This window comes from Mugil cephalus, chromosome 3, assembly GCF_022458985.1.
Source record: "Mugil cephalus isolate CIBA_MC_2020 chromosome 3, CIBA_Mcephalus_1.1, whole genome shotgun sequence".
Taxonomy (NCBI): domain Eukaryota; kingdom Metazoa; phylum Chordata; class Actinopteri; order Mugiliformes; family Mugilidae; genus Mugil; species Mugil cephalus.
This window is the reverse complement of record NC_061772.1, coordinates 16,637,455-16,665,170: the sequence shown is the minus strand read 5'-3', so window position 1 is coordinate 16,665,170 and position 27,716 is coordinate 16,637,455. Positions and strand designations below refer to the sequence as shown.

At 42.7% G+C, this 27,716-nt stretch overlaps 3 protein-coding genes across 3 annotated transcripts; 2 read left to right on the top strand and 1 right to left on the bottom strand.

Moving 5' to 3' along the window:
• Positions 1 to 121: 121 nt before the first annotated feature.
• On the top strand, positions 122 to 10,498 carry tars3 (threonyl-tRNA synthetase 3). The gene is made up of 19 exons (XM_047581730.1): positions 122 to 479; positions 746 to 826; positions 998 to 1,185; positions 1,465 to 1,588; positions 1,744 to 1,868; positions 2,174 to 2,291; positions 2,513 to 2,577; positions 2,698 to 2,776; positions 2,875 to 3,021; positions 4,384 to 4,482; positions 6,306 to 6,472; positions 6,597 to 6,759; positions 6,877 to 7,014; positions 7,448 to 7,525; positions 7,624 to 7,724; positions 8,520 to 8,624; positions 8,887 to 8,959; positions 9,072 to 9,186; positions 9,978 to 10,498. The coding sequence occupies exons 1-19, from the start codon at positions 159 to 161 to the stop codon at positions 10,124 to 10,126; spliced, it is 2,436 nt and encodes an 811-aa protein (XP_047437686.1). The 5' UTR covers positions 122 to 158; the 3' UTR covers positions 10,127 to 10,498.
• A 765-nt stretch (positions 10,499 to 11,263) lies between these two features.
• On the top strand, positions 11,264 to 16,762 carry tm2d3 (TM2 domain containing 3). Its single transcript, XM_047581734.1, has 6 exons — positions 11,264 to 11,439; positions 12,069 to 12,170; positions 13,391 to 13,545; positions 13,671 to 13,845; positions 15,330 to 15,405; positions 15,528 to 16,762. The coding sequence occupies exons 1-6, from the start codon at positions 11,331 to 11,333 to the stop codon at positions 15,691 to 15,693; spliced, it is 783 nt and encodes a 260-aa protein (XP_047437690.1). The 5' UTR covers positions 11,264 to 11,330; the 3' UTR covers positions 15,694 to 16,762.
• Positions 16,763 to 19,851: 3,089 nt separating this feature from the next.
• Positions 19,852 to 26,020, bottom strand: larp6a (La ribonucleoprotein 6, translational regulator a). The gene is made up of 3 exons (XM_047581729.1): positions 24,485 to 26,020; positions 22,587 to 22,785; positions 19,852 to 21,853 (listed from the first exon to the last, which is right to left on the bottom strand). The coding sequence occupies exons 1-3, from the start codon at positions 25,255 to 25,257 to the stop codon at positions 20,759 to 20,761; spliced, it is 2,067 nt and encodes a 688-aa protein (XP_047437685.1). The 5' UTR covers positions 25,258 to 26,020; the 3' UTR covers positions 19,852 to 20,758.
• Between the last annotated feature and the right edge of the window lie 1,696 nt (positions 26,021 to 27,716).

Here is a 27,716-nt window from a genome sequence, read left to right as displayed (position 1 = left end):
CTAAATAAAATAAATAAATAAATAAATAAAAAAAAACACGGTAAATTTCGATTTAATTGCATTGTGTTCGTCTCTTTTTAGTTTTGTATCAAGGCTTTTAATTTTTTATAACTCCCTCCATCCACCGGAAGTTAGCCGTCATTGGTGGTCATTTAAAGATGGCGGAGTGCTTGGCTGCACGTTTAGCTGACCAAGAGGAACAAATACGACTCCTCAGCAGGGAAATTACCACTCTTCGGGATGGACTAAGCCAAGGACTGGATGCTGTCGGTGTTGCGGTCGTTTCCCCGGAGCTGGAGAGCCTGCGGACTGAGAATGAGAAGCTCAGGTACCGGCTGCTGCACCTCCGGAGGGGTCTGCAGGCGGAGCTGGAGCTGGAGGAGGCTCAGGGCAAGAAGCAGCAAGGAGCCAAGTGTGGCAAAGCTCCGGAGAGAAACACAAACAAAGCGCAGCAGACAAACAACCGAGTTGATAATAAGGTGCTATTAAAAACTGGCATATTAATTAGAATTATTATATTTCTAATATGATTGGGGAGTGAGCAGTAATAGTGCTGAAACATTATGAGTAGCGGGCCTCTGACCAGTGAAGCCAAATAACAAGCTAGACCCCGCCCCCACCACCACCCCTTCCCTTCCAGAAATAGCTCTTCACTCAGTGCAGTCCGCATACTTGATTGCTGAACATGATGGTAATAAAAGCCCATTGTACGTTTGAAGAAACATTCCTTTCTGTTTGTTGACAGGTGGCAGCCCAAGATACAAAGACAGGTGACAGGAACAAGAAGGAGAAGAATAAGGGACAAGGAGATGGAGGAGTAAAAGAGGTGAAGTTATTCTATTCATCCATCATACTGGAAGGCTATAACTTGCCACATTTAAGTTTTTTTGTATGACAAACTAACGCTGTAATGGCAACTATGACGATATTCTTTAATCTTAACAAGTGTTGTCACTTTCTTGACTTCCTTTTCCCCGTTTCTTATTTTCCACTGTAGCTGAATCCCTGGCCTGGGTACATTTCAGAGCGCCTCAGCTTGTACGAGGAGCTGAAGAGGGAGAGCGATGCCCTGCTGTCAAAGAAAACTGCAGACAGCAAACCCATTACTGTGGAGCTGCCAGATGGACAAAAGGTGACAGGCAAGGCGTGGATCACCACACCGTATCAGCTGGCTTGTGACATCAGGTCTGTATTTGAAAAGCTGGCTCAAATTAGAGTGTCAGTCAGTCATATTTTTATTTATAGGCCGATTTAACCCATCCATCATTACAGCCAGTGACCGCCCACAGCTGCCCTCTAGTTATTCACTCATAAAACAATAAATTGTCTGGTAGATCCTACAGTGAGACTCTGCTATGTTATGTCATTTGAGCCTTCTCCTAAATCTATGGTCTTCATTGTAATGATTGAAGTCACGTTGGTAAATGTTGACAGAGCCTTTCTGTACTGTGCTTGATCTCTCAGCCAGGGCCTGGCTGACAATGCTGTGATTTCTCGAGTGAATGGGGAGCTCTGGGACCTGGACAGACCACTCGAACAGGATTGCTCTCTTGAGATCTTGCGCTTTGACAATGAAGACGCTCAGGCTGTGAGTAAGCAGAAGTTCAGTCAATTACGAATTTGCAGAATTTGCCAAGATGCCTCACAAATGTGTGATTTCATAGAGCAGATCTCTGAAAACGACAAGCCTCTACATCAAAACAACATGCTCCATTAAGTCTGACGATGGCTTTCTTTTCCTAGGTGTACTGGCACTCCAGTGCTCATATCCTGGGGGAAGCGATGGAACGCTTTTATGGAGGTTGTTTGTGTTATGGTCCTCCCATAGAGAATGGTTTCTATTACGACATGTTCCTGGACGGCCAAAAGTAAGCCCATGTTTTCACTAAACAACTTATATTTATGTATTATTGTATGCGCTGTTTTTCAATAATTTATTAGTCACACATATAATTTTACTTCTGCAGATATAATGTTCAAATTTAAACACATAAGCATGTATTTCTGAATCAGTGATCTGTGGATTTTCCTTGTTGGGCCAAGAAAATAATGGTTTACAGGAGGAAGTAGACTTTTTGTTTTAAAATGCACTAAATGAAAATGCAGCGTCATTATATCAAACATGGGTAGGTATTTACAGGCACATAAGAGAAAACATATTTGCCGTTTCCAGGGGAGTGTCCAGCGTGGAGTTTGGTGACTTGGAGACATTGTGTAAGACTGTGGTGAAGGAAAAACAGCCCTTTGAGAGGCTTGAGATCAGCAAAGAGACACTGCTTAAGATGTTCAAGGTGAGGAAAAGGCAGCACATATGGTCACTCGGGATCTAACTGTGGTGTAGTTGTAACTGTCCCATAATTATCATGTTGAAAGTCATGTTCCTGTGAATCCTATTGTCCAGTTTATTTGGTCTTACTAAGGTCGCCCTCACGAGCATTCATGAAACAAAGTGAAATCTTTAAACGAAAACAAGAAATTTGCACATATATAATTTTCCCTTCGTATCTTCCAGTACAACAAATTTAAATGCCGCATTCTGAATGAAAAAGTCACCACGCCCACTACCACAGTCTACAGGTAATATGATAATATTCACTGTATTATTGCTGTGATCAGTTCACATGTTTTTTTATTCACTCATGTGATCCTTTTACTAAATACTTATGTTAATTGTTGCAACTCATGATTCTCTGATAGATGTGGACCCTTGATTGACTTGTGCAGAGGTCCACATGTCAGACACACAGGAAAGATAAAGGCTATGAAGATCTACAAGGTATATGGGAAATTTTAATCTAATTATTATTAATATATATATTTTTTTTTAACTTTTAATTCGCTAAAAATTATAATTCATCTCTTTTCTGTCAGTAGAACTCTTCCACATACTGGGAGGGCCGCTCCGACATGGAAACTCTACAGAGGATCTACGGGATTTCCTTCCCAGACTCAAAGATGCTGAAGGAGTGGGAGCGCTTTCAGGAGGAGGCCAAGAATAGAGACCATCGCAAGATTGGCAAAGTGAGTCCCTGCAGGCTGACAATGTTTTCGCCCACCCGGCTACTTGAGGCCTAAGACTACAGACTGGAACCCAGTACAAAGAGAATTTTAACCAGTAATTGTGTAATGTGATGGCTGCCAGATTTCCCTTCAGGAATTAGTTCAAAGTTTTTCCTCATGTCAATGGATGTTGTGTATATGTATGAGGAAAAGGGTTTAAACTAACCCAGACAAAGACCACACTCGCAGTGTACACAACCGCATAGAAACAGAATACGTTTTTAAAAAGATGTTTATGCTGCATGTAAAGTTATTAAGCATACTGTATTCCTCTGGATTAACTTTAAAGTTAAAGCAGTGCTCTCATTCATGTTACGCAACCTCAAACCTGAGCTTCTAAAGAAGGGGCAGTTTAGTGTTTCTCAAGTGTTTCACAAGTGTTTTCCTAACTCACTTGCTTATTCTCAATATAAATATTAAGTTACTATTAAGTAACATTTCTGGCCCTTCAAGCCACATAGTCTGTCAATGACTTGATCTGTTAAGTTAGCTTCACAAATTCAGTTCAAAGAGGTGAATTTCGCTTCTTTTTGAATCAGTTATTCATGGCTTTTTTTGTGTTGTGTGCACCGTAGTGTTATGGCTAATCCAGGAGGCACAACAAATCAACCAGCTTCTGATTATTTTTTTGTTTCAGTTTTTGACAAAAAAACAAATACTAACCTGCACTAAGCTGCCTGTTGCTGCCATGTACCATTTGAGGGCGCTGTATTTCTTCTTATTGACACATTCACACAACAGTGAGTCATCTGAGCAGCCCAGCTGGTTTCTCAGCATGGCACACACAGACAGCAGCACCTCAGTTAGCAGTTACAACACAGTTCCATATTAAAACGCAGGAGTCAAGATAATGCTGTCGAAGCCATTTGGTGGGAGGTGGCGAAAGGGACATGTGTCAAAGATGATGCTCCGTGGCAGGATCATAAGTCGACCTTTTTTCTTTTTTGGAAAGCGATCCGTTGGCCCACTACAGTAAGAAACTCTCTCGGCGAAGATTGGTTTTCTCAAGCCTCACTGTTCCCATCATAGTGCATTACCATAATGAATCTGATATTTCCTTTTTTTTTTTTATTATTTTTGAGAAAAGTTTTTCCTGTTCTCCAGCTGCGAGTGAAAACCAAGCCTCTCTTTTTCCCTGAGCTCATTTGCCTTCCTCCCACCTTCAGCTGGTCAGTCGTTGACAGAACATCTGATGTGTGATGATTGGATAACTCCCCGCTGTGTGTGGAGGAGATTCTTGCTGGTTTTACCTGCAGATATAACAAGAATGTGTGAAGTCATTAAAAAAAAAAAGAAAAAAACAACTCTTTGTCTCCTTCACAGGATCAGGAGCTGTTCTTCTTCCACGATCTCAGCCCAGGGAGTTGTTTCTTTATGCCACGTGGAGCCTACCTCTACAACACACTCACAGAGTTCATCAGGGTAGGCGTGGAGGCTAAATGCCTATTGTGTATTGTATTTGTGGCATGTGTGGGCTGCAAAAGCCTCAGATCAATATCTTATTTTGAATATTCATATTATTAAAATCTTGTGTATTAGGAGGCATATGCAGTATATCGTTTTCATATTTCTTTTCATCATCATTATTCAGAAATTTATTTCTAGACTGTTGAAATTATTTAGTATATCAAAATACAGGGGTAGTCAATGTTTTTCAGGCCAAGGACCCTCAGACTGATGAGATATTAAGTAGGGACCCCCTACCTATTATATGTGTTTTATATTAAACTTGGCCTAGTGAAAATTATAAATATACATGATCATTCTGCATTCAATATTAAGCTGTTTAAATAATACACAGGATCCAATATGAATTTTTTATTTCTATTCCCTGCCTCCATTTATCCCTTTACTAAAATATGCTGGATTCATGTTAATGTGAAATTAAAGAAACCATGTAATTATCCAAAGGTTTTGCCGCCCCCGTGTTGAAGACCTTTGCTTTTTGTATCTCCTCTGTTTACATTACTGACAGTCAGTTAAACACCAGCTTCTATTTTTTTTAATTTTTTTTTTTATATATATAAAGCATGCACTCGAACACAAAAAATACTTAAAATTACTTTCGGTTTGAGGCCCATGAGGCTCCGGCTATGCTTAACATTTCCAGTCTGATTGCCAGCTCATTGACATGCCGACCACTAACCGTTGACTTCTGCAATCACCGGGACGCTGCTGAGATTAGCTGCGAGTCTAACAGTGGACTGAGTAGTTTTGATCAGCGGTTCTCCTCCCAGCTTCAGATTTTATTTTTTTTATTTCCCCACACCTGGCTGCAGCCTTCCGCTGACTACACTCTGAAATTATGCGTAGAACCATAGGCTTTTGTTTTTCAAGTAAACACCAAATGCACGACCAGCTGAACATCATAAATTTAGAAGTGTCACGCCCAAAAAGCCAGCCTGTCTTCTAACCGGGCCCTTTTTCAAACATGAATTTAGTTAAAAGATGAAATCGTGTTTGGGAAGCCACCATGTTTCCACTACTGGTAATTTAGTTGAGGTAGGGCAAGCAGACTTTTCGTTTTAAGTTGAGACTTTGGATTTCCAAGTAACTCGCACTCCTCAGCCAAATTCAGTGACTGTGCAGGAACTCGTCTCGGTGATATATTTGCAAAGACGTGCTGACATCTTGAAGGCTCACAGCGCACGCCCACAAACCGGACAAGGCCAAGAAGACCTCGCATACATTGCACTGCAAGGGTGCGAGATCATTATCACATCCCCTGAATCTGTTATCACTGGAGCTTACTGTGCGTTTCCCTCCACAACATATCACCTGAACATTTAATGATCAGATGGCACTATGCAGGGAACCCAGCTGATATTTATAGCTCCTGAATTTTGGCTTCTTTTTTTTTCCTGCAGGGGGATGATTTATTTGGCAAAAGCACTCAATTGCCACTCTGCTAAGAACATCCACATTCTGAAGCGCCCCCTCTTTGCTAAATAATAATAGTTTAGGAAAAGCTGACTGAGCGTGTATAATTTTTTTTCCCAACACCTTCCTGCCTGATTTCACAGAATCACAGGAATCCTTCCAGTTAGTCAGGCCCTCCGCTGTTGGCTGCTAAACAGCAAAATGACAAATGTTTTGCCTGAAGGCAGCACATAGATAAATAAAAACGGCAACATGTGATTTTCGTTGGGTAAGCTCAAGGTTTCGTGCCAGAAGTCGGCTCAGCGCTCAGTACCTGTGCAGTCCAGCTGGTGTGTTTGGCTTATGCGGTTTTGATGTTTTTTTAGGATGAGTACTGGAGAAGAGGCTTTCAGGAAGTAGCCTCCCCCAACATCTATAACAGCAAACTGTGGGAGACATCTGGCCACTGGCAGCACTACAGTGAAAACATGTTCTCCTTCCCCGTGGAAGATGACATCTTTGCTCTGAAGCCAATGAACTGCCCCGGGCACTGGTAAATTTAGAGCGCTCGGAGAGGAAACATTGTTTCCCGGCGGTTTATATATGGCACCTCTCACAGTACTCCAGACATGTCACATGTGTATTGTGACGTGACTCTCTCTCTGGCTGTCCTTCAGCTTGATGTTTGGCCACAGGCCCCGCTCATGGCGGGAGCTTCCTCTGAGACTGGCGGATTTCGGAGTCCTCCACAGAAACGAGCTGTCGGGAACACTGACGGGGCTGACCAGAGTGCGGCGATTCCAGCAGGATGACGCTCACATTTTCTGCACCATGGATCAGGTGACAACAGTAGCTTTTACTGTTTTTTTGTTTTCTGTTGTTATGTAATGACAGACAAGTACCTACTTATTATGAGTCATTTTCTAAATTGCGTGTCTCTGTGTTTTTTTTTTTCAGATCGAGTCTGAGATGAAGGGATGTCTGGACTTCCTCCGCTGTGTTTATGATGTGTTTGGATTCTCCTTCCAGCTTCACCTCTCCACTCGCCCAGACAAGTATCTGGGTGACATTGCAGTGTGGAATCAGGCGGAGAAGGTAAACCGTGCAGTGAATTACAGTTTGAGGTATGAAAATGAACACTGGCTACAGTCCAAATTATAAAATATGTTGAAGATACTACAGCCACAACTTAAATTGAAAGCAAATAAATGTTGATGATGAAAGAGTTGGTCCTCTGGCGTGTGATCATCCAGTAGTATCAGATCTGAGTCATTATGATTTTCTTTGAATTTCTGTAGGCGGTGTTTTGTCAGTACAACATATTACTCATTTGTGAGAGATGAATTCTCTTATTACTTGTCGTCAGTTGTAAGTTAAGGGTACCACTATACTTGAAGTGTAAATGTGCTTTAGACTGAACAAAGCATAAATTCTGTACTTCGCGTACTTGATTACACCCTGGGCTGCCGCACAATAACGGCCTATTGGGATATAAATTATGTGTTAACCCGTAACTGGTGTTTGACAGCAACTGGAAAACAGCCTGAATGAGTTCGGGGAGCCATGGAAACTCAACCCTGGAGACGGTGCTTTTTATGGACCAAAGGTGAGCACATTGTTAAAAACGTCCTTCCCCACACAAGATCGTCTGGATTCTTTGAGGTCCGGAAAGGGTTTTTTTTAATTCTTCCTGTTATCTTGTAGATTGACATTAAGATCAAAGATGCAATTGGACGCTACCACCAGTGTGCAACCATTCAGCTGGACTTCCAGCTGCCTATCCGCTTCAACCTGACCTTTGTGGGGTGAGTCACCTAATCAAAACACTGACACACTACTGAGTGTGTGCGCTGTTTCGCACCAAGGATTATACTGTATGCTAAGCCCCTCCTGGATAAGATGTCTCAGCTTGTAGACTGTTCTCGACAGTTACATTGTATTTGTAAATACTGTACTGCACACTATTACCTCTGAAAAGGGAAGGAGGTAGATATCTGTTAAGTGGCATGTAGGTTGATCATGAGCTAGAAGGTACACTCATCAGCTACACTAGCAGCCTCATACAAAATAAACTGGGATGTTCTGTGTGTTCTGACACCTTTCTATCAGTCAGCATTAACCTTTTCGTCAGTCTGAGCTACAGTAGCTCATCTGTTGGATCGGATCACATAGGCCAGCCTTCAGTCCCCACATGCATCAGTGAGCCGTGGCCGCCCATGACCCTGTTCTCAGTTCACTCCTTTTCTTTTCACAAGCTGTTTTGGAGATGGCCGTGAACCCTTTTCTCATTTTCTCTCCTTCTAACACATACGCTTTGAGAACAAATTGTTCCCTTGTTGCACATCTCGGCAAATAACATTGAACATCAGTGTCCTTCTGGGAAACATTTTGGAGCTGGCATTCATGTGGATGTTACCCAGACCTGTACCACCCACCTAGACCACACCAGGCACCCCTCAGGGCAGTACACAAATTAAAGTGGATCTGAATTAAAGGCTGGTAGTACAACAGGGAGTAGGTCTACGTTTATCCATTTACCAGAAAATTGTAAATTTCTCTCTCTCTTTTTTTTTTTTTTTTTTTTTTTCATGTGATCACAGAAAAGATGGAGACGACAAAGCCCGACCAGTCATCATCCACCGTGCCATCTTGGGCTCAGTGGAAAGGATGATTGCCATTCTCACAGAGAACTATGCAGGGAAATGGTAAGGCCCTCTCTGGTTTTAAAGGATCATTTAAAAATGTCAAATTTTTGTCACACAATCTGAGCAGCTGATATGTCCGGCTGCTTTGATCCGTCCTACATGTGATAACTCAGATGGTCTTTGTCATTATTCTAGATATTTGGTGTTGCTCTCCATTTGGATTTTCAGTCATTTTTTCACCTACCCCTTTTCCACCAGTAGTTCCTTTTTGACTAATGACTGTAGTGTGAAGATGATCGTATCACATCTGTCCCTCCAACAGGCCTCTGTGGCTCTCTCCACGTCAGGTGATGTTGGTGCCCGTCAACCCCTCCTGTGAGGATTACGCCAAGAGGGCAAGTTTCTCACTTGCATTTTTACTTTTAGCTCGTTTTCGAACGATGACATGAATGCAGGCACTTGTGCCTGCGAAACAATGTATTAATCAGCGGTATCTGCACATGTCAGGTATGTAAGCAGTTTACAGAGGCCGGTTTTATGGCAGATGCTGACCTGGACTCCAGCTGCCTTCTAAACAAGAAAATCCGAAACGCGCAGTTGGCACAATATAACTTCATTCTTGGTGAGAAAATGTTCTTCCTGAATGTTCTGTTTGTTAGTTAAGTTAATATGCCATGTCATGAACACTTATCTATTTAATATTTGTCATTACCAACCCTTGCCTGTAAAACTGTATCACTACACACACACACAGTTTGGCTTGGTTCTTGGCAATGTGGTTGTCCAGTGTCTTGGAGTATTTTCAATAGATCTTCAGTGGGTTTATGTTGTATCAGTGTGTTTTGTTTCTTCATGTAATCCCGGACTCTGTGATGCTGGGATCAGGGCTCTGCAAGGTCACACCATCTGTTACAGAGCTCCCCCTTCTTGTTGTAGTTCTTTAGAAGTCTTTAGCACAGATCATTGCACAGTACGGCACATTTATTTGATTAGGCCTGCGGCATTCAGTCTGTGTTCAAGATGGTGTTGTATTTGTCTCTGTGCCTGTATTCATACCTTTTAAGATTTTTACTGTAACATGAAGCATCGTCACATTACATTATGGCTACAGACTAAAAACACTGATAATGTAATGTAAAAGGAAATGTTTTAGGTTTTCAAAATGATCAACAGGAAGGTACAGATAAAGCTGCAACATGGTGCGTTTTACCACACTGCTCTCAGCAGACTCATCATGAGAATCTCAGTGAGTCAAAAACATTGTGAGATGTTTACATATAAGGCAAATGGACCTCCAAGCTGGCTCACCACCCACAGTTGTTGTATTCAGTGGCACAATGTGTGAGGGTAGCTGTGTGTGTGTGGTGTTACTTGGCCCGTGTCGAGCTGTTGTGTCCTCTCGTGTCTTGGCAGTGGTCGGAGAGAAGGAGAAGATGACTAACGGCGTCAATGTGCGCACGAGAGACAACAAGGTCCACGGAGAACTGTCGGTGTCCGAGGTGATGGCTCGCCTGACCCTGCTCAAACAATCCCGCTGTCGAAACGCAGAGGAGGAGTTCTGATCGAGACAAAGAACAAAGCAAACTTTCAATACCTCAGTCTGAGGAGTAGTCAGATAAGCAGTAATGGCAAGTTAAGTTGGTACTGGGCAAGTGTACTATGTAGAAATTGTTAACAGATGAGATTCAGAATGTAGAGTTAGTGAATGGGGCTGCAAAACGACTGAAATATGACCACACAATCGTGTAAAAGATGTGAACAGTTTGGTTTGTGGTGTGGATGTCAAGTTATGTGGAAGTAATCCAAGTCTATGTGAAAGAACGTTTCTTGATAATTTACGCAAACGGTGTCGTAATGAAAGAATTTGACACTGACCTATTCACACAACGTTCTGCCTCTGTGGGAAACCTCAGAAGTAAAATAAGTCAACCAAGTGTGTGCGTGCGTGTGTTTTCTTTTTTTTTTCTTTCCTGAGTTTCACCATGCAAGAGGTTCATGTTTTAACAAGAATTAGCTGTCAGGATGCATTCCTCCAAGCATGGCATTAAGTCATTTTCGCTGAAATGCGTAGGTTAATAGGTAATACTAGAAAGTTCCAGTAATACACTATCACATCATCACACAGAAAGTAGTTACATAGATGGAATCAGACAGGATCACTTCACAGTGTCAGCGGTTAAAGTGTAATTCTCACTTGAACCCATAGTGCTGCCTGAAAAGACTGCATTAGTCTGATCTAAAGAATATTAAAAAAACTAAATGTGAGCGTATGGCCCACAAATAACCAAGAAGACTAGAGATTTCTCCAAACGCACTAGTGTGAGTCAGTGTTTTGTGGGTGGGTCGTTACAGTGGGCGCGTTCAATTGAAAACCAGGAAGTTCTGTTGGACATTTTGCTGCATTCAAAGTTATGGGAATGTTGGTGCATAAAATTCTTGTATGCTTCACTTCAACTTTTCGTGCCCCACCTTTCTCTTTCCTTATACCGAAAGTTTTCAAATTACGGCCACCACAAATCACGTTGTACTGCTCACGTTACTGTGGCGATTTGGGGGCTTTTGTTTACTTAAATATGAATTGATCTCTAAAGCCTATACTAAAACATGTGCATTTTATCATGTGCCGCTGCTGACGATAGTAAGAGAATAGATGAATGCGAATTTTTCAGATGACAATGGTGTTGGTTGCATATTTGCAGGTAGAGAACCAGAGGATGGGGAATAGTCTTTTTTACTACATCACGTGAATGTGGCGCAGTAATAATAATGGCTGCTGTCGGTCAGATCTGGAGACCGGACCCAGGACGGGGCTTTAAAAAGAATTATGGAATACTCGCCGTATTGTTTATGGACCTGGTCTTACAGTGTGTGAACGGTAAGTTTAGAGTATTAGCCCTTGTAATGGCTCCCCCTTCCTCCTTCCCCTTATGTTGTCTAACGTTAGCTTTCTCCCTACTGAGTTAGCATCAATGGGTTAGCTAGCATGCTAGTTTTACACTGGGACGCCTAGCTAGTTCAACATGAAAACATAGGAAGCAGTGAGAGGGTAAGGGCTAACCTTAACCCTAATTCATGAGTTGTTTATCAAATGTAATTAATAATATATGACAAGTAACGGTTAGCTCTCGCTGCTAATTTGCCAGCAACCGTCAATAGCCAACGTAAAGTCTTTTGTAATTTTATGTTTGTAATATTATATATATTATATTGTGTACTTTTCAGTTTTCATTTTTTATTGTTTATTTTATTTATTTATGTATTTATTTGTATGTATTGTATGTATAGTGTCGGTTGCCTATACATTGCTGATGCAACTGAAATTTCCCAGTTTGGGGATAAATAAAGCATCTAGCTAGCTAGCTAGTTAGCTATCCATCTAGCTAGCAGTAGCTTAGATTTTTGATGTTATCACATATTTTCCTCAATCAATGCAAGGGGTAGTAGCTGTGGTAGCTTTCACGGCCATGGGCGTGAACAGTAATTTATTGTGTGGCTGGTTCTCAGGGTACCTGAGTTCCCCTCAAGTTGGCCAGGACCCTCCCTACACCAGAGACGCTCAGCATGGACCTGTCATCACCAGCCCAGTGATCCCTGCTCCAGCCTCAGGTAAACTCTATAGCAGGGGTGTCAAACTCATTTTAGTTCAGGGGCCACATGCAGCCCAATTTGATCTCAAGCGAGCCGGACCAGTAACGTGATAGCATAACAACTGATAAATATCGACAACTACAGTTTTCTACCGTAGTACATTAGATACATTACATTATATTTAATTAACTTTCCATTAAAAAAAAAAAGATTTTTTAAGACAAATAAGTGCAATTTGTTTACATTGCCATTTAGTTCCAGGTCTCAATGTTGTGTCTGTCCACTTCTCGTACTAAAACAGTGGACAAATTAGGAATAGCAGTTACTTTTATTAAATTAAAGTCCTTTATGTAATTTTGGCACTTAGCAAATTCACGCTGTGGGTCTAATTAGCCTCTGGAACGCGGGCCTTGTGTTTGACACCTGTAGTCATTAACCAGCACTAATTATACATTTTTATATCAGTATGAGAATTATATTGTTGTTATCAAGTCATTCTTAATGAACCAGTCCAGAAAACGAAAAGACAAAACAGTGCATGGACCCCACAATCACAATTATGTCAAGCCCAAAGATTAAAAAAAAAAAAAATTGTTTCAATCATTTCTTCTAACTGTAAAAAAACAAAAATTGAAGAAAAGCAGCCGATAGTCATGCTTTAAGAAAAATTAGTTAAAGAGATTTACAATTTAAAAGATTTTCTAAAATCCTTTTGTAGCATGCAACAAAGAAAAGCACTATTGTAAGTAGTACTTTAATTACCTTGTGAATAAATGTTCAGATTTTATTGTTTGTTGTTATATATAGTACAGTGGATATCTATATCTATATACAGGGAGGATTTATTAACTCTCAGAACAGTTTGTATAGTTTCAATTTTTTATTATTTTTCAAATAAAATGTTGCCCTTCTGTTGTCCGGGTTTTTGTAGAGTTAATTACTTTTCTATCAGAGTTGCAGCAGCTGTTTCACAGTCATAGTGCCACAATCAGAAGTAAATGGTTTCGCTCAAGGACTCCTTGATGGCCCAAGTGGCCGGAGTGTTAGTCACTTACCACCCACAGCCTTTTTTTCCCTATTTGGCAAATATATTCAAGGGGATGGAGTCACAAGCCTGTTGCCACAGCTACTGGTCAGACTGAAAGTTATAAAATTAACTGCCATAAAAGCTTCATGGCAGCACGCTGATTATTCTAGCTAGAAATGAGTCCTGTAACTCTGGGTTGAATGCTTTGCAGTGTCTCCTACGCACGAAGAGAACTCCAAGTGTCCCAGCGGGGGTTTGTGTACTCGCCTGCCAGCTGATTGCATTCAGTGCGATTACCAGCACAACTGCACCTACGGCAAACCTGCAACCTTCACCTGCAGCCCCAAAAAAGGGGTTCACTGTACAGTGAGTAGCAGCTCGTCTTGTGACAGATCTGTGTTAAGAAGAGGTAGACAGTGGACTGAATTCATATGAAGTAAAAGCTGTGTAGTGAGTTTTTATTTTTTTTGTTTCTTCTGTTGTATCTGCAGGGAGAGTCAGGACAGCAGCGAACCAACTTCACTCTCTCCATCACTTGTCAGTTCTGCTGGCAGCTGGACCCATCGCAGTACCGCTGCTCCAACGCTACCAACTGTATGACAGTCTCCTGCCCGCGCAGCCGCTATAACGCCACCTGTGACGTGTTAGACCATGTGCATTGTTTAGGTATGTGGAGTAACTGTATCCCAGTTGTTCTTTGAAGATGAATGATTACTTCCGACACTGACTTTCTCTAGTTCAAAGACATCAGCTCTTAGTCAAGTCCACTTTATTCCTACCTGGCGTATTTCCCATGGATATTATTCTATCTGTCATTCAGTCATGTGAATTTGAACTCAACATGACATTTAAACAGATTTTGGGAAACCAGGTGTAACACAAAGTGTCATGCAGTCAGTGCACATGACAACAAAAAACTCAACTTTCACCAACAACATGATTTTTAAATGAATTATTTTACATGTTTGTCTTTGAGTGTGACTTTTGTTAACTGCATAATTGGTATGGTTGAAATGAATGTTACTAAACATTACTAAAAGTTTCAAAGAAGTGTATAGGAGAGCATCAACAGCAATATGGTGACAAGAGCGTTGTAATAATTATTGGCAAAGTGGGTGTGAACCAAGTTGAACTAAGCTCAAATGGGAAGGAATGGAACAGTTCATTGACAAACCATCCTGCCTTGAAACTGTGTGTGCTGATAGCAGCCTTCAGTGTTGAACCCACATGGAGCGTTTGCAGCGTTGTCGACAATTACTTTTCAAACAGAGACTGGTCATGTTAAGAGGCGCTGTCTCCATCCATACACCAGCAGTGTTTTTTACGTTCTGCTTGTTTTACGTTTGGGAGGGGGAAATATACAGGAGGGTTACCTAGGCAACAAGAGGCCGGAATGTCCACTAACAACCAACTGTCACCTATAAAGACCTGAGGGATCGAGTGTGTGAGGAAGAAGGTAGCACAACAGTGTTTGTTTTGGGCTGAGTCACGTCTAAATACAAACATTATAACAGGCGAGGCGCTGTTTTCAGTTTGTATCTTTCTCCCTCATGACAACACGGTTCTCACACACCCCCAGTCTACCAGGGGGTAAATGAGACAAATAGAAATGTACGGCATATGTACAATATTCAGCTATATTTATTACCTTTACTAAAAGCTATCTCTTCTATCAGTGTTTTATCAGTGTTAACACAAAAGATAGATTATATGATAATATGGGAAACTGTGTTTTCAAATATTTTAATTCATGGGTCTTCAACAGGGGGTCCACGACCCCTGGGAGGTATGCGGAGGTACTGTAGCAGGGTCGCAAGATCTTTGGTTGATTTGACATTTTTTTAATTTCCCCCACAAATTTGTATTTTTTAAATACACATTAACATACATTACACATTACATTCCACATGGTTTTATTAGAGGGGTAAGGGTAAGCTTAATAATGAATGCAAAATGATAATAATGTATATTCATAAATAGCACTAGGCCAAACACATAGAACATATATAGCAGGTAGGGGGGGTTCCTACTAAATCTCTCCATCAGTTTGGGGTCCTTGACTTGAAAAAAACGTTGAACACCCCCATTTTAATTTCTCCTAGATTTGTTAAACCAAGGCTACTAAAGTAATTTCTTTTTACTTATTTTAGGTAAAAGACGTTTTCTGAAACGTTTGCTTTGTAACTGGACTGGTGGATACAAATGGTCAACAGCGTTGGCACTCAGGTAAACCTTTCACTAGCGTCTCAGCAGTTACAAAAATATCAGCAATATTTATCACTCAGGATGGGATGTGTGCTCTCATATAACTTCTGACAATCTTGTTTCTTTCCCTCCTCTTTGTTTAGCATTACGCTCGGGGGCTTCGGAGCAGATCGGTTTTATCTGGGCCAGTGGAGAGAGGGTTTAGGCAAACTCTTCAGTTTCGGAGGTCTGGGCATTTGGACTCTGATAGATGTTCTCCTGATCGGGGTTGGTTACGTGGGACCAGCTGACGGTTCTCTCTACATCTGAAGCAAAACTCTGGAGACGCGGCTGGTTTGTGCCCTCTTCCGCTTCACACCGTGTCACTCTCAAAAGATTGAAGATCTGAGATGCTGTGTCCTTAGCATGTTTGCCTGCCCAAGCTCGCTGTGCAACACGTCCTCATCCCATCTGCTAACAGGCAGGAAGTGTTTTCCTTTCACACCAACGATGACTCTACCCACACAACCATCAGATCAATCCCAATCACTCTGCGTCCGACTCCTGTTGAGACTGTGCAGATGGAGCTGTGCAGAGGGATGACGAGCCAGTAATTATGTCTATCTATTTGGTTTGACTTAAGTGGTGGTTAGGCTCTGTCATGCTGATAGATAGCTTTAGTTTCCCGTGGAGCAGTGTTTCCACAGATATCCTGTCACCTTGGAGCTGTGTATTGCATCGATGGTAAATGCATCAATGTGGGTCATATGGTAACCATGGCTACAGAGCTTTCTGTGGTGACTCTGCAAACAGAAGACAAGGTGAAAGGTAATTTTTATTTCCTGAAATGTGTTTGTATTTTCTTGCAGATATTATTTAAATGGTTAGTTTGCATGTATTTAAAATGCACCGACAAAGAAGTCAGCAGTGCAGGCCACGACTGTAAATACGTTGCCTTAAAGGCTCAGTAAGTCCTACCAAAAGTTCATATCAACTCTCAAATTGAATGTTCCCTGTTAAATAAATAAATGAAAGCGAACCAAAAGGATGCAGTATAATCGCTGTCAAATTCTAACATTGTTTGTAATAAAATACTGAAACACTTCCGATGTGTTGCACTAGCTAAACTGCAACTACATGTGGTTTCCTGTGTTGGAGATGTTGGAGATATCCTTTGCATTCAACCGTTAATTTTCCTCTGTATTTTTTCTTTACACTGAAAAAAAAAGGAAAAAAAAATCTTTGTACTGACACTGTAAGATCTTTGCTCCAGACACGCCACCTTATGTAAATATGTTTTCTGTTCGGTGTCCTCTGTTTCTTGTTTGTTGGGACACACTGTATGTAAATGATGTTTTTTTAAGTCATGTAAATAAAATAGTGAAATATATGTCCTGGAGATTTAGGTGTTCTTTTTTTTTAAGTCTAGGCAAGTTACTGCACAGTAGATTTATTTCATCTAAACACAATCCCTCTGAGCTTGTAATGAATGAAAAATTATTGTTATTGTTAGCAGTCAACTGGTTTAGAAGGTTTCATGGTGAAAAAAGTAAAAAAAAAAAAAAAAAATTCAAAAGGCTGCCAGTTTAAGAGTGTACACAAATACGCTGACAGCTGGACATGTCACGTTTCTAAAATAACAGTAATACTATCATTTTTATTCTGTTCAACAGGCTGGATCATAGTTTCCCTAGTTCCACGATCTCAGCATGGGCAAAAAAAAAAAAAAAAACTGTTATTTCCATCAGATGCTCCATCGACACAGACGCTCTCCTCCTCCTTCCAGCGCTGCAGAGCAGGTAACAGGTCAAGATCATTTCACAGATCTCGAACAGGACAGACACATTACTTGAAAGGGCCGTGAGTCTTGTTCGTTCTGTTTGAGAGCTGTTCTCCTTGCAGCCGGTGATGGGAATTCAGAGCTCTATTATTGGCTGAGGTCATTTTCACAGATGTCTGTGCTTTTTCTCACATTAAACATGGTGAGCGCTGCCAGAAGGCTGTATTACCCACAGGTGGGTGACGAAGGCGGGAGTCGGGAGGGGGGTAGCACGGTGACAGAGACACTCCTTCTTGAGCTAATGCAGCTAAAGGGCCCATGAGCAAGGCACTGGACTGCAATTATTCCTGATTTGCCAAGTTTGTGGGATGACTCTTTGTATTCCACAATTCTGTCAGTGCTCTCATGCTGTATTACAGGAGTTTAAAAAGAAGTGACAGGCAGGGGGGGAAAAAAAAACAAAAAAAAACTTTCTAGTAGGTTCCTGGTCCATGTGTCGACTTTTCCAATTGGCCGCTTTGCTGGCTCTGGTGTTAATTCACTCCACCCTAATTCTAGTTCCTCAAATATAACTCCACCCACACTGAGTCCCTGCCGCTCCCTCCCACAGACTGATGCAAGTGTTAGCGATATTCTCAAAGTTCAGGACATTTCTACTCTGTGAGGGGACCTGTGATTTATTTTTAACCATTTAGAGACTGGTTATTTAATCTCAAAGCTTTGTGATTGTGCGTCCACCATTTATAAGTATTGCTGCTATCGCTGTGGGATTTCAGTTGGTCTGAATCATCTGAATTACGGTGTTAAAGGGCAGACTTTAATGGGTTTACTGGGACTCGCAATGGGTACAACATATAATGGTTTAAATGCATTTAATAGGAGTACACAATTACACGGGACATACTTTTAAAAATGTGTATCATATGATGTTGAGGGAATCATTTAGCAGGACAGTGCTCAATCCATAATGACAAACACATACAAAAAAAAGCATATATGTAATCTCACATCTTACCAATTACCTCTGAGAAAAGTCTAGTCTGGAGTAAAATGGCTAAATTACTGCCCCATTATAAATAATGGCCAGAGTTGTATTTGGGATTACTATTACCCCTCTTTGTGCTTTGTCAGTGTCTCTTTGTGATGTCCACATGGAACTTCATTTTTAGGAGAATAATAGTTTAAATTGCTGGTACTTTTCCCGAGCCTTCATTATTCACACCGTTAGAATGAACATGGCCAAAATTTTGTTTGTCAAAGACACACGGTATCACGACTTCCTTATTTTGAATTGCTAATTATGCCAAGAGGAGAACAAAAGTTTATTCATCATTCTCTTATGCAATCCCACTTAGCCCCATGTCTGAGTTTTGGAGCGCACACGCTGACCCCCTGCATCCGGTGCTCCAGAGCAGATTGTGTCCTGAAACACAGCTGGAGATGCACCACATAACAAAAAGGCAAAGTCCTTTGAACACCTTTAAATTCGTGCTGCAGCCACATGAATTTCAATATCTAATGGCTCCATGAGCATCCAACTGTGTTCTCCTTTCTCACACATTTGAACGGTTGCTAAGGAGCGTTCGATACCACCTGAGGACATGGCACAAATTACAAAGCCTATAAAAAGTATTCATTGCCCTTGTACTTTTGCATTTTGTTTTGCACAACATTGAATAACAATGGAGTAATTAGTTTTTACACTAATCAGTAGCGCAGACTATTCAGGGCCCATGTAAAAAAAACTCTGCAATATCGTCTAAATTGATGACCAACATAAAAAAAAAAACACAATAGCAGGTTTAACCCTCTTGGCTGGCATACACAAATCACTATTATTATCATCGTGACAGCCGATATTCAGCTACACAATGTACTCCTGTAATTTGCCATACCTGGTTTGTCATTTTCCAAGAGGAAAGAAACGTTCAGCTGGAAAAAAATAAAAAATAAAAAAAAAAAATGTTCTACAGGGAACCTTCGAGAAGCCCTAAGTATTGCGGTGTGGACAAAGAGCGCACAAGGCTTGTGAAAGGAGAAGTAAACATAAATCCAGCCAAATCCTGGAGTCCACACGAGAACAGGGGAAGATTATTCATTTTCCAGCAAGACAACAGTCCCGGTCACTATACTAAATTTAGAAAAGAATGTCCTCCGTACAACAATGACACTGTCCAATTGAGAATCCAAACCTCAGTCTAATCAAGACTGTGGCAAGAAGTGAAAATTGCTGTTCACTCACAGTACCAATCCGACAGAGCGTGGTCCACACAAACCGGGGATGTGTAAACCTGATAGATCCATACAGACTCACTTTAAGTACCCTCTAAAATGTGCTTCAACCACATAATAGGTGAACACTCACAGAACAGTTACGTTGTGTGTAGATTGTAGAGAACTGAATAAACTACTTGTGCAGCTACAGTCGGCCATTACCACTGTGAAATGCTTTCTCATATTGGGTTGATATATTTTTGAATCCAACTCTCTTCACGCTCTCCCATCTGTGCGATTCCTTTTAAAACACACCAATGTGCCAACTCTTCCTTCCAAGTCTAGGATTGCTTCTACAGTGTTGGCACAGCTACAGCATTTCAATTAATCATGCTACATACTGAAATAAATAATAATGAAAAGACTGCATCACAGTCGTTACCATTATTACAAACTCAAAACATATCCCAAACAGAAAGAAGTACTCGGGCCAATTGCAATTTTAGTGATTTATTTGTACAATAGTAATTGCAGTGTACAAATACCCCAGCTCAGATGTAAAGGCAAGAACATGAGAGCATCTATTCTGCCTGACCTGAACGTCCCTCAAACCTCATTGTGACCTGGGATGAACTGAGAAAACGTAAAATGCTAAAACAAAATAAATAAAGCAGCTTCCTGACAAACGTATCCAGGGGTCTAGAAGAGACCTTTACCAACTAAGTGCCAAAGCATACTGAAAAGTATGAAATTAAAAATAAATGCTAAAAGAAAATGTAATGTCCAAGTTGAGCTGTGCGACCTTTTATGGCAGTAGAGCGATTATGGCCTCAGATTCAATAGAAATAAAAAAAAACAAACAAAAACAAAACAAAACATGGATCTCACGGTAGACAAATACAGAAGGCATATGGTGATATTTCTATCAAGTCCATGTGCCTATGCCATTTATACCACTTACACATTTATACACCATCCACAGACAATGCTCATAGATTTTACACACAAGACAGAAGACACTTGATAATTAAAAAAAAAAAAAAAGAAAGAAAGAAGAGAAAGGAAAAAGGTGGAAATCCTTCCCCGGCTCGCCCATGATAGACCAGTATTAGATGAAAGAGAGGTGACATGGTTCAGTGGTGTATGTAAAGTATTCTCTCAAAGCAATATCAGTACATTCACTCAATATTCCCATTAGCAAATCACTAATGTTACCATGGTAACTCAAAATGCTGTATAAAAATATAACAAAGACTGAAAACTGATGCACTCAACAAAACTATATATACACAGTCTCAAATGTGGGGCCGGGGCTGAGCAACACTGCCGAGAACAGCTCAGGTTTCCAGTATGTCAATTTGTTTCTGGGGGATAGGGGATGCATAAGGATGCCCCTACATATCAAGTCTGAGTGGCTGCAGTCTTTCCCCTCTCACCGACGGTGACGCAGTGAAAGCCACGGGTCCCATCAGGGCCCCTCGGCAGCCTCACTACTCCCGGCGGCAGGCCATCGGCGTTCTGGATCTTTCTACCCAGCATGGGGCTGCCGACTGGACTGCTCTCTTGAGATGCCACCTGCTTGCGCCGCTGAACCCATGGACTCCCTGAAGGGGTGAGGCTACTGTCTGAGGAGTAGTCTGCCCAGCGGCGCCCAGGCTCGGGGCTCAGTCTGCCCTCAACGACTAACGGGGACTTGTGGGAATGGGGCGATTTGCGTTGCGGACAGGGGCTGGCACGTGGGCTGGACCAGGGGCTGTTACGCGGGGACATGCCAGGACTCAGGTGATTGTTCTGGAAGCTGATTCCTGCGGTGGTGGGGCTGAGCTTGTTGCACGACTGGGACTTTCTAGCCAACCTGGGCGACGTGGGAGTGCTCTCCGTCTCCGAGGAGCTGCACGCCGAGTCATCCCCGTGGTACTGAAGCTCTCGTACTCTGCTGTTGAGAGAGCGACTCTTGCGCATCCCTCCCTCCTCACGGGGGCGTTCTTTTTGTACCTTCTTTTTAGGCGGCTTGGTGCCAATCAGGACCACCTTCAGCCCTAGCGAAGCGCCCCCGTCCTCGCTCCCGACAGCTTCGTTGGCTTTGACGGCGGCCTCGACCTCCTCGAATTCCACAATGGCGCATTCCTCGGAGCCTAGCTGAGTGTAGCGACCGCTCAGCCTCTTCAAGTCCGCCGGCAGGTCCTTCCCCAGCTTCAAGACTCTGACGGAGGCGATGGCGCCATAAGTTCCAAACGCTTTCAGTAACAGTTTCATCAGCTGCTCCTGCTGAGTGGCTCCTCCCTCGCCACTTCCATTATCCTTGGTGAGGGCGGCCAGCTCTGGCCACCTCTGCAAATCACTTAACAGCAGCATGCGGCTAGGCAGTGACTCGCTGGCAAAGACCGGCACTGCAGATTTACGCCGCACTTTCCGTCCCTCATCATTCAGCTCAAGTATCTTTGAGTGTCTCAGGGCATAAGCAGTTGTTCTCCAGTCACGAGTCAAGTGTTTCACCTGCAAAGAGACAACGCTTGGGTTACAAGGGTGGTGTTGCTCAACGGTCTCCAAGGGTTATCCAATAACCATCAGGTCAAATGATGTGATGCTCAAACTCGTGCTTACTCAACATTACCAAACCCTAACCCGTCAACAAGATCAATCACGAGTGTGTATCGTCACAGTCAGGCTTCATGCATCTACAATTGAAGCTATTGTTCCAAACATTCTGGCTTCAATGTTTTACCAAATCCATCACTGTATAATTCGGTCATATTTATAAAGCGTCACCTCAGTGTTGCCGAGCTCACATTTGAATTCTTGTTTATATTAAATAATCTGCATGTGTGGAGGGACTCCAATTATTTGTGGCGTAAACAGATTTTAAGCCAACAAATCTGCATGCATGAGCCCAAAGTAGCACCAGCTGTTGTGAATCAATGTGAGAATTTCATTGAACAGCAACAGCTAGTCATGCCGACACTAGAAACAGACAGTCATTGCTACTCAATTTTCATGAGCTTCTTTGTCACTGGGAGTTGAAATAGCCTTTTCCTCGGTGCGTCAATCTTTTGTTCACTTTTGTCAGTTTCCACTCGCCGTACATGGCGATTCTAGCTACACACTTCACTCAGCTCAGGAATATCAATATAAACTTTTCAAGCGGCGTGCACAGGCTTTGTGTGCAAGGTATGCAAATCATTTTCTCCTGTCCCTGGGTTGTACAGTAGAGCTTTGTAGCTGCCGTTACCTTTTTGAACGAGGTGAGCAGTTTGACGCTGACAAACCCGAGTTTGTTGCGCCTGACGTGTTTAAGCAGGAAGGCGTCGTGCTCCAAGTTCTCATCGGACAGGTAGTACTCGATCTGGGTGACCAGCTTCTGGATGAGCTCCGGATCTGGGGGCTGCCAGCTCTCCTCCTCCAACTCACCTCCGCTGGTCCCAGCGCCGCTGTGTGTGGGAAGACAACACGCATCATGGTTAGCAGAGACTCTATTCTAGTGCATTATTGAAACAGTCGATTGTTTCCTATCCTAACCCAGCAACATTACAAATGCCACACATTTTACCGTCATTAATACAATAAGCTAGAGGCTTACAAGTTGTTGGCAGGAATAACTAATTGTCCTGCCATCCCCCTATGCAAAGTGCTGGATGAAAAGAGATCATTTGCTTCCCTCCTTTCAGATTTTCCTTGCAGCAGTCAACAAGCTGCGTCTCCAGCCACAGTCACCCGGCCTCGGTGCCAGACCTCGACACCACAGTATCCCACAGTCCTAAATCTGCCAAGACCTCTCCATCTGAAGGGTGCGGAGTCACAGGCACTCCCTCCCACACAGAATATGGTGGCTAACCACACCAGCTTCACACAGTGAACAAAAACTGACATCAACACTGCACAGCGGAGGCACTGGGGCGCATCTCGACAGACACCTGGCTGGTCCCGTGAAGCGGCGCAGTCAGGTCGCCTCGCAGATCAGAGCGAGGGTCTGAATGAAATTTTGTGCATGACTCATCACCTCCTCCAGCCTCCTCCCTCGCACGCCCTCAGTCAACAGCTCTCCAGCCGGCTGACCGCACAGCTGGCACGAGCCCACGTCTTCCCCGGGACATCAGATAAAGGGAGCACCAAAGAAACCGGTTGCAATCATCACATACAGAAAAAAAAATGTAAACAGATGCGCAAAGAAAGGAGAGTAGGTTTAACCGAGATACTAGATTTTTATTTTTATTTATTTATTTATTTTTCGTTTTGGGACGCTGTGATGAAGTTTATTTCCAAGCTTCCATTTAGTAGTGCACTGCAAGTCTGAAGGAATGCTGCAGGAATCGTAGTACACACAGGCAGCTGACAATCTGCACCGTTTCCTGGAAGTTTAATCATCTTAAAATGCGCCAAGGACTAAAAACGAGCTACAAAGTGAAAGCCGTGAAGCTCTTAATGCCGCAAAGCCGCGGAGGTGTGATAAGTAAACAAGAAACGCTTTGCATGAAAAGATTCATTTCCCCCCTTTTGCCCCTGCTATCACTGACTCACTCTTTGCGCGCATAGTCCGAATAGAGACCTTATAGGCCAGAGGATAAAAATAGCAGGCCATGACGCAGGGGAATTGGATTAAAGTGAAGGTGCCATCCTTTATCTCATCCCCGTCTCAGGTGTCGGGTGTAACGGCACCGAGGCTACACACAGGTGGTTAAACACTTCCCACCCAAACGATAATAATACCCCTCAAGCATGTGAGGATTTACACTCACAGTGAGCATCTATTGTGCGGCTGTCATGTCGTGTGCCGTCTTTTGTTGCCACCGTGATTCATCGTTTTATCTGTTTGTACATAATCTTCCTGCATAACTAAAATTCTTTCAGTGCAACCAAACAATCCAGTCCTGCTCCTGTGCTGTCAGTGCATCTCTTTCCCTTTTTTTTGTAAAGCACGCTGATTTAACAGCTCTACTCCAACCCTGAGTGAACTTTGGTATTCAGGGGAGTTTACTATTCAAACAAATCTGACACATTTATGCGTCCGTTCAGGCTATGATGGGAGAGATCTAACTTGACCTGACATAACTGACTTAAAACAAGCTGTAGGTTAAATCTTTGTGTGGCTGTTAAGGCGAGCTGACTGAAAGCGTGGCAAATAACTCAAACCTTGACTTGTCATGTCGTCCGATTTCGTCCTCGCTACAGCTGCCTCCGAGGAACTCAATATTATTGGATGACACTTCCTCCGGCTCCTCGTCCTCCGCTGCTTGGATAGCCACCGTTATCGTCACCGGCCCCATCTCCTGCGAGTGCTGGTCCACGGTAATTACCTCATCGATGCCCTGCTCCCCTGATGCATCCGAGGCGCACTCCGCTGGGTTCAGACTGGGGATACCCGCGGACACGCTCATGTTCCCCGAATAAGTCAAGGTGGTTTCGCCCGGTCCCTTCCCTCCCTCGGTTATAGCAGCGGCAGCAGCGCCTCCCTGGGAGCTTCTAATCTCACTCGACTCGAAGGCACAGACAGGATATGGGGTGCGCAAAGCTGCTCGACGCTTCTTCGGGCACCAGTGATGGCGGAGAAGGACCCAGGGTGCTCCGAGGACGCGCTCCACGGCTCGCCAGAGACCCCCGATCCAAATCAGACCCGACGGAGGGCCCTGAGGAGCAGCGGGGCTTGTAGCAGCCAGCGAGACGCAGCCTGGACCTGGCGAGACCGACGGGATGGTGCCTCCTTGTGCTTCTAGCGCTGCTGCCGCTACTGCTGCTACTTCCTCATATGTAAGAGGCTTTCTGCTTTTGAAACGAGCTCTGGGATTGGGCCGCGGCGGCGTCTCTTCGCAGTCATTCCCAACCCACAAGCAAAAGCTGACACAAAGCCAAGAAGGAGGCAAGAGGAAGGAGAGGCAACGAATGAAGGCGTTCACCAAAGCGTGCATATTTCAGGGTTCTGTTTTTTTGTTTTTTGTTTTTTTTTTCACTCACTGATTTCTTTATTTTTACAGACACGGTGTTGTCTCTTTCTGTGAAGACGCGAATGCCCCACTGCCATGTCTCTAAGTAGGGGAGCAAATTCACGTGTTCCTCCCTAATTGGGAAATTGCCGTGCCAAGGACGACCTCTTCTCCAACGCCGCTAATTGGATAATAGGCTTTCAGCGTACCTACTTACACGCATTGTATCATACGTGCAATTGTGCGTGTGCCTGAAGCAAACACAAACACAAATTCTACACATGGAAGCCAAGTGGGGCATTGAAAGCCATAAGTGGGGTTTAAAAAATGATAATAATACAGCAGTGTGTTCAATAGCTGATAAAATGCATGCAGATAAGTAAAGTTTAAACACAATAGGCTCTTGGTTGTACCAAAAGTACATTCTTTTTGCTAGGAGTATCCTTTCTGCCATCTGCTCAGCTGGTACTTGGTTCACCATTTGGGACTAAAGTATTTCAAAATGTCATGCAAAGATGGCCCCTAATGACTTGGGTGACTCACAGATCTTTCCTACCGTGCCAACATGAGGTGAAAACTCCACAGCTGTTTGAGGACTTGCTATTGAACTCTTTTAACGTCTGAATTTTTTTACACGTTTGTTTTATAACAACATACCTTTGAAACTATAGGTGCATCAGCCTCAGCTGTACTTTTTGTTTACTGCAAGTCAAGTCAAGTCAAGTCAAGTCAAGTCATTCATGTCATTCAAAGACTGGTACTATAAGAATGTTAGCGTTTAAGTTGTGAGATTGTCTTCAAGTACTACAGCTTAGCTGCTCACAGGGGTTTCAATAAAATTACAATTATGCAAATTATTTACACCAATGTGCTCAATAGCGTAACAGTAATGGGGGCTATTTGTTGGACTGGTCCACAACTAGGGCCGTAGCCTGGATTTAAAAAAAAAAAATACTGAGGCCCAATGAACTTCTCACCCCAGCCCACAAACATAACTCCAAATGTAAGTGCTCATTAAGCTGTCCACTTATCTTCTGTCAAATTAATCTTCAGACTAGATCATCTAAATATTGCTTCACGCAACTGATATGCCAGCAAAACTTGCACATTTCCAAGACAAACAGCGCTGAGAGCTTGACCTCAGAGTGCACAGCGGTAGCTACAACCTTGGTCCTGGCTTACCACTGAGACCAGTGCAACCTCCGTAAAACAGAAGTTCAACTGTGATGTTTATTCTTTTGTTTTGTTCCAGGGCTACACTTAGACCCCAGGAGTAATCTGTGTTGGCTCAGCATAGGCCATATTTGCAGAGTCACTGATTTCATTGATGTTGACTTGTAGCATGAATGCATGTAGGTGTTCGGCTATAAAACATTAGTCATCTGACTACTTCACTGTAGACTATACCTCAAGTCCGTTTTAGCAGCTTTGCTGTTGGCTTCCGTCCTAATAACACTGTAAATCACCCACTCCGATGTTGTTGGCTGTTGCCAGCCCTGCATGAAATATCTTTACTCCTCCCCACTGGCAAGCCAGGCTCACAGCTGGTGGGCAGTCTGAGTCATTCTCTGCACCACATGCCATACAGTGCTCCAGTCTGTGTACAATGCAACATGGGGAGAGGAGGAGAGAAACGGGAGGAGAAATTGCCAGCAAATAATCTGAGGGAATTTAGTTTCTTATTGCACACTTATCTTCTCAGATCAAGAGACAGTCTGCCAGCTTGTTTTCTATCATCGCTGATCCACTCTGCCTTGTTCAGTCAAATTAACACTAATTTTTCCAAGATCCAGAGCCAACAGGAATGAGATAAAGATTGTTGTGAAACTCTGAAGCAGAAGTCAGAAAGCCACTGTAACTATGGCAATGTAAGACCACGCAAATAGCACCGCAGGTCACTTCCTCTTATCAGTGATTCTTCCCCCAATTTGACACAAACAAAAAACCCCCCTTCACTTCACTTTCAACCACCTGTCCCCAACGTGTCCATTTTCTTATGAAAGTATACAAAAATGTGCATCGAAAGGTGTGTCTGTTGTGCTGCCTTCTCTTATTTTAAGCAACTGGCAGTTTAAGCCAAAATCAAGTTGCAGCGTGACACGGTTCAACTGGACTGAATCGATCATATCTAAGAGGAATTACATGAGGGCGGTATATATTAAAATGCTGTTGCGCTAAATTGACTGAAGTTCATTAATTTTTCACTGGGACTGGAGACTCTCTGTACACGATCATTTACAGCCTGAACTGCAGGCATTCCTTTCTAATTTCTTCATTTTTCTTAAGCAGCATGTTACTACTTGCACTTGCCTCCAAGTATAATTTCTCTTCTGTGCCTTATAAACTTTATAAATAATGTTCTTCCCCACTTTAGGCAGCAGTTGTTTTTAGACTTCTTTTTTTAGGAAATTTAAATCCCATTTATATTGATTTTTTAAATAATG